Here is a 7,346-nt window from a genome sequence, read left to right on the forward strand (position 1 = left end):
CAGAAATGTAATTTTGCTGCTTCAGAACATAGGTTCAATGACAAAAAATGTCTTTTTCATCTAAATTCTTCAAAATGTATAATTTCATTTCCCATGAGACATAAGGCACTGACAAGAGTATGGTGTACATTTTAGGACATTCTCATGTTTCAGGAAAATTTTTCAGACATCAAACCATAGAGAAAAATGCATTGGGTTTAATTCTAAAGCCCATCAGAAGTAAGATTAAACAGCATAAAAAAAGTCTCAGGAATAACTCACACTGCCGTTAAACCAACCAGCAAAAAAAATAAAATAAAAATAAAACATAATCAACTCAATTCAAACTGCTTCCATAAACCGTTAGAGGTGGCTAAGATTGAAGCATTTTGCAGATGGTGCTGTTGCCAAATTGTTGCTTATGTCATTAATGTGCGACAGCGGTTGAATGTGAGATTTTAATGGCACCACCATACGTGTAAATAGTTCTGCCTTTTCACATTACATTTGTAGTTATGATAAATTGAGTTAAGGTTAAGTTGTGAAGTTTGTACTAAAATAATCGTATGTTCTGTCACACAATATTGACGTATTTGGAGAACAATTTGGACATGACTAGACAACAGTGCTTCTCTTTTCCTCTGTTCGTAGGTGTGTAATACATTTCCACAGACTTTAGCAGTATGTTAGTAACATTTGCAACAACAAAAAACATCGGAGAACAGAACCACCTATGAAATGCTTTTCTCTGAGTTACTTCCATCTGAAAATGTTTTGTCTGCGTTTTTTCCGAGTCCGTTTTGTTTTACAGAGTTTCTGATGCTTTTTTCTTTATGGCTTGATGTCTGAGGCAATTTGATTAGGTACGTAGAACTAAATGAAGCAGTGCTGTATTTGGTAAACTTAATCTATGTTCATGATTAAAATGACTTCCTAGACAGTGCAACAGTGGCACATTTGCTTAAATTTCTTTTGTATTGATGATCTGTGGACTTAACTGGATCCAGATTAAATTTAACATATATATATATATATATATATATATATATATATATATCAACTTTTTATAGGCAGATGGCAATAGAAAATGCATTTGCATTCACTGTGAACATTTCCACGGTGTATTCTGAGATACAATTATTACTACACTCTATCAACAAATGGGATTTCTTCTAGTAAAACAAATATCCACTGTCAAACAAATCAGAACAATAAAAAAATGGCTATGTGAATTTATCTGGCGTATTTAAATGAAAACCTGGGTGGACTAGCTGGGCTGGGATGATACCTGTGATGAAGTTTTCCTGAAGCCGCAGCTCCACGGTACGTCGATCAATGGCAGCAGGAACAAAGAGCAGGCCTGTCTTGGAGCAGAGGATAGCAAGCGATGGAGAAAGGCTCTGGCACATGCAACGTTTTGGACACGGCTGTCCCCTGCATGCTGCCGCCAGCAACAGCAAAGAGAACCACAGCCGTTCCATTATCCTTCACAGGAAACAGGGCAACTGGAAGACAGAAGAAATGGAGTAAATTAAACCGGAGGAAACAAATACTGATAAGGCACACAAAAAGTGAAGTAAGAGGTGACAGGTAAATCTTACAGCTGCAGCAAGTTAAACAGAAAGATAGTCTTTGGGAGCTTGGTAAATCAGTAGGCTTCAAAAGACACTGTTGACCTACCACTAAGCATTTACAGGAGTTCTATATGGTGAGGGAAATTGTGCTAAAAGAAGTTGAAGTGCCAAAACAAGTGCCACCAGGTGGCTGGAGTAGAAAGGCCCGGGCATCATTTTCGCCAAGCAGCATTTCTTGTTTACCCATCACAAAACAAGGCATTCCCAGGCCAGAGAAACTTAAAACATGTTCAAGGGAAATTGACCGTATGATTTTTTTTGTCGAGATGTCCAGCACACCGATCTGACTCTTAAGAGAAATGGCTCACCTTTGGACTTCTCACACCCATGTATCTTCAAGACTGAACCCAGTCATAATACAAGGGAGGTTTATTCTACTTTCTGTTATCCAGGTTATGACCAAATCAATCCAGTTTTATTTCTACAGCACTTTTAAAAACAGCAGATGATGAAAGTGAAAACAGCTAACTCTAGTAAAAAATGATAAAATACAAGTAAAAAAATAAACAGAAAATCAAATCAAATAATCAATGGCCAAAAGCTTCACTGAAATATTTCAGGGCTGATTTAAATCGGGCTAACAAACGCATGACTCAGGGAAGTGGAAGTTTATTCAAAAGTTTTGGGGCAGCAAATGAAACAGCCTGTCCCCCTTTGGTCTTATAGTGCATGGTGGCGCAGTTGTTAGCACTGTTGCCTTGCAGCACGAAGGTTGCAGCCTTTCTGCGTGGAGTTGCGTGTTCTCCCCATGCATGCGTGGGTTTCCTCCGGGTACTCGGGTTTTCCATGGGATGAGCAGCTCAGAGAGATTAGATGGGGCAAAATAATTAAGGGCTTTGTACCATACCACACCACACCACACCACACCATACCATACCATTTCAAAATAGCATGGGAGCTAACCAAAGTGCTATGTATAAAAGAGCCAAATGCTCGAACATATTAGCAAAACACAATGAAAGCATGAAAATCAGGTAAAATACATAAAAACATGGCATAAATAATCAAGGATAAAAATTCCTACTATAAACAATAGAATAGGAGAACAGTTAACAGCACTATCAAAAATAAAAATAATGCGACAAATGATAAAAACCATTTGAAATGGCACAAATAAAATCAAAAAAGCTACAAGATGGTGCGAGGTGTTAAAAGTGAGCAACTGAATCATAAAAACGAATTAAGAAAAATAAACCCGGTGCTGGATTTTCATGTAAAGCGTCACGGAGGGAAGGCAATACTGAAAAAGTGTGTTTTCAGGGCCGACTTGAATCTGCTGACAGAGGGAGCCAAATGCACATGGAAGGGCAGAGTGTTCCAGAGTTTTGGGGCTGCATGAAAGAAGACACGCTCCCCCCGTGATTTGTACCGAACCTTCGGAACAACAAGCAGGAGATGATCTGCTGAACGAAAGGCACGAGTGGGAACATACGGAGTCAGCAGGTCCGTCAGATAGGATGGGGATGGGCAACACAACGCCTTGTAGATTTAGATTAGATTTCAGATTTATTGGCCAAGTAAAATTACATTTACAAGGAATTTGGCTTCGGTAGATGTTCGCTCTCTAAAACATACAACAACCACAATAAATGAGCCAAAAAAATGTACAAAAACAACACAAACAAAAGAGAGCAATGTACCGAGGCTGCCATCTGCGGCGCCATCATGCATCCATTGTATACATATAACAAGACCTTGAAATGAATGCTAAATTTGACTGAGAGCCAGTGTATATCTACGAGGATAGGTGTGATGTGCATGCGTCTGTCGGTGTTGGTTAAAAATCTGGCCGCTGCATTTTGAACCTTCTGCAGTCTGTTTAGGGCTGAAGCATTAATCCGAATCACGACAGAATTCGCATAATCCAGACATGAAGTAATGAAAACATGAATGACTGACTCAAAATGTGGGCTTTTGAGGATTGATTTAAGACGTGTGATGCGGCAGAGTTGGAAAAAGCATGACCTGACAGTGGCGTTGACTTGAGAAGTCATTGACGGGTCAGAGTCCAGTTTCACGCCTAGGCTAGTGGCATATGATTTGAGATTGAGTGAGGGGAGAGTTGGGACACCTAAAGCACCATTCGTGTTAGTGGGGCTAAAAAGTATGGCATCTGTTTTGCTGTAATTTAACCGTAGGCAGTTTTGAGAAAGCCAGGATTTGACCTGAGAGAGGCATTCTGACAATAGAGAAAATGAGTGTTGTTGGCTGATTTGAAGGTAGATCTGGCAATCATCTGCGTAAAAGTGGTAGTTAACCACGAGACTTGCTAAAATCTTACCAAGTGGTAGCAAGTGTAGTCTAACTTTACAACCTTAGATTGAACACGGTAGATAGAAGTCAATGTATGTCAGCCAGTTTTCATGCAATATCTCTGTCTGTGTTTGTTAAGAAGCGCGGTGTGGAAATCTGCATTTTCTAAAGGTGGTCAATGGTGGATTTACTAGTGTCGAGGAAGATGGATTTAGCATAATCTAACCTAGAGGTCATGAAAGCATGGATGACAGATTGAAGGTGAGATATTTTAAAAATGTGTTTTACACGTGTTAACCGGTAAAGATGGAAGAAGCAGGACTTAACAGTGGCATTTATTTGGGGTATCATAGACAGCTTAGAGTAGCGTTCTACTCCGAGGCTGGAGACACATCATTTCAGATTAAAGCAGAAAGTAGAAGGATCTGCAATTAATGGTTCATCTGTCGTTCATCATAATTTAAAAGAAGAAAGGTAGCCAGCTTTTGACTTCTGAGAAATTCTTCATAATTAGACATGTGGAATTTTATGGATTTAGTGACAAATAAATTTGGCAGTCATCAGCATAAATGTGATAGTTCATGACTTATACTGCTAAAAAATCTACTCAGTGGTAGATATAGAAGAGTAGAGGACCCAGAGTCTTTTCCAACATATCTGGGGACAAATGCCTCAGTGGTTGTTTTTATTCTAAAAACCATTAGAACAAATTGGCATGTGTAGATTACAGTCAGTCATGGATTATTGACTTCTAATAGAGATTTATTTTTGTTTTTTTCATTCATTTATTTATTTTTTCTATGTGTATTCAGTTGTGTACCCAGTTCAACCACCAAACATCCTCTGTCTTGCATTCAGATTGCCACTTATCTCACCTGCTCATTCCTCCAGATCAGCACACCTGTTTCCACTTATCTGATCCTCCCTAGCAGTATCACCTTCAGATTTCCATTTCCTGTCTTCATCCCTGTTCTTTTAGACGTATTGGCTTATATATCTATATCTATATCTATATATATCTATATCTATCTATCTATATCTATCTATCTATATATATATATATATATATATATATATATATATAATTTTTTTTTTTTAAGCATATTTTAATGTTTTTGGGCCACATTCTAGTTGGCTTCTCTAGTTGGTTTTTCTTGCATGTTAAACAGCTTTTGCATAAATATATAATTATTTTCTGTGTTCGTATTCACAAAATCAAGTCTCATAAATACAACGGTGATTATTATCTGGTGCATGTCTTAGGTAATGGTTTGTGGATCAAAACAAAATAAGATCCATAAGAGTCAGCGTAAACTGAGCATCTAAGCAATATGGTGCCAAAGGGCTTATAATAAGGATAAGAGGTATTAACTGTAAGTGACAAGGTATTTGTTATGCCCTATAGAGTTCTTCATCCCCCCAAGGTGCTTTACAACACAGTCATTCACATGCTGGTGGTGATGAGCTACATTGTAGCCACAGCTGCCCTGGAGCACACTGACAGAAGCAAGGTTGCCGAACACGGGTGCCACCGGTCCCTCCGACCACCACCAGCCAAGGTGAGTTAAGTATGTTGCCTATGGGCACAACATCTGCAAAAAATGAGGCTCAAACCTGCAAACCTCTGGTTATGGGGCGGGCACAACTCCTCTGCCACCATCTCATTAGAGCTCAACTACACGTTGCAGACGTCTACCTTAATGGAGACAAAGAAAAAAAACTATCACCAGTTGGTCCAAAATCTCTATTGGAGTTTATTAATTAGACAAGGTAACTTGAAATATGATCGGTTTTGTCACATTGGTGGCATTATTGTCGCTATGTATTTAGAGCTACATGTGTAGCACTCCCTCTTTCTGTAAAGCTGACTTTACCCTTGATTTGTTTAATCAGGCAGCTTTGTGTGGAACAAGTTACAGTTTCGATCCCAAATGGTGACTCAGAAGCTGATGTGTGATGTTTCACTAGAAAGCAGTATATTAGCCTCACCAGCATGGCTCACAAGTTAATAAGTAGCCTGGACTTTCCTCCAGCAGGGGGGCCTGCGTGCTTTTTATTCCTTATTCAACCTGCTTCTCCCTTGGCGCTCAAAAGAACCGCAGCAGAGCATTCTTATTAAGAAATGGCAATGCACTACAGACTTGGAAGAAGACAAGTCGTGTTGTAACAACATTCTTTTATGATACATTTCCTTGCGTATCATGCTGTGGGTTGTGCATCGCACACAAACAATTGCAGAGTGCTCAACAATCTCATGATGTTGGTAAAAAATAGATGCTTCTCTGTAATTTGATAATTCATGGTTTCTGTTTTCCAACACACGCACACACACACACACACACACACACACACACACACACACACACACACACACACACAGGAATGCTCATATCCACTTGTGTGGGTTATCCTGACAGGCCTTCAGTTTTACCTGCTGTGTGTGTGTGTGTGTGTGTGTGTGTGTGTGTGTGTGTGTGTGTGTGTGTGTGTGTGTGTGTGTGTGTGTGTGTGTGTGTGTGTGTGTGTGTGTGTGTATTACACTTTCTATCACTTGTTATTACTCTCTCAGTCATACCAAGCCTCTAATTTTTCTAAACAGCAATTTTATCCTTCAATTCTTTTCTTTTTGCTCATTTTCATACGTTCCTCACTCTGTTATATCTATTCTAAACCTGTGTGAATATATCATCTGCTACTCAAACACTAAAATATAGGTTCCCTTAGGCTGTAAAATGGTGTCAGTGATTTATTTTTTTGTTTAGATTCGTATCACGTCAGTCCACAGCTCAATGGTCTGCCTGCTTCAGTCAAACATCTCTTGTGCAAACACCTCTTGTTTGGCTTTTTTTGTTTCATCTAATACACATCTCTTTATCCTTTTTTCCGTTCCATCTTAACCACATCAGTGTTATTCTCTTAATGGTTATTTATTAATTATTATTATTAACATTATTAATAACTATCTTGTTTGTATTTTTTTAATCTCCTAAATGTTGTTTTTGTTCATTCTTCTGTGCTTATTTTCATGACCGCACTGAATTATGTAAAAGAGTCACATGAGAACGTTCAATAAACCTTTCCTCATTGTGCAGATTTGCATTTCCATATAAAACATTTAAATATACTTCTGTTAGATCCTCCACTCGAAGCGTGTGATGTTTTTTAAAACTAGGCGGTTACAAAGTGGTCATCTTTACGTTCAGGTTGGTCATGATCAGTCTCATGGCTTTGCTTTCAGCTATCGAGAGCTAATAACAGACGACACATCCGAGCCTCACTTCAGCAGTCAGACTGGTCCGTTAGAGTAGCTGCCCCTAACTAGAATCGTGATTTAATACTCACTACTGAAATGTCTTTGTTGCATGACAGACCTGGGTTTTTCTTCTCCAACTCTTTTACTCTGCTTCATTAGCTACTTTTAGACTTTCAAACTGAACTCTAATCTGAGCACTGCACCAAAATAATGACTCAAAATCCCAA

The 7,346-nt window shown here is 38.8% G+C and overlaps 1 protein-coding gene across 3 annotated transcripts in view; it reads right to left on the minus strand.

Annotated features, from left to right (window-relative positions):
• The window catches only part of zgc:172282 (leucine-rich repeat and fibronectin type III domain-containing protein 1-like protein), a 273,026-nt gene that overhangs the window by 95,401 nt on the left and 170,279 nt on the right, over positions 1-7,346 (minus strand). For all 3 annotated transcript variants that reach the window (XM_015951654.3, XM_054742727.2, XM_054742728.2), the window contains one exon: positions 1,268-1,484. In XM_015951654.3, the coding sequence (XP_015807140.1) occupies positions 1,268-1,460 (193 nt within the window). In that variant the 5' untranslated portion in view covers positions 1,461-1,484. The remainder of the gene's footprint in view (positions 1-1,267; positions 1,485-7,346) is intronic.

This window comes from Nothobranchius furzeri, chromosome 13, assembly GCF_043380555.1.
Source record: "Nothobranchius furzeri strain GRZ-AD chromosome 13, NfurGRZ-RIMD1, whole genome shotgun sequence".
NCBI lineage: Eukaryota > Metazoa > Chordata > Actinopteri > Cyprinodontiformes > Nothobranchiidae > Nothobranchius > Nothobranchius furzeri.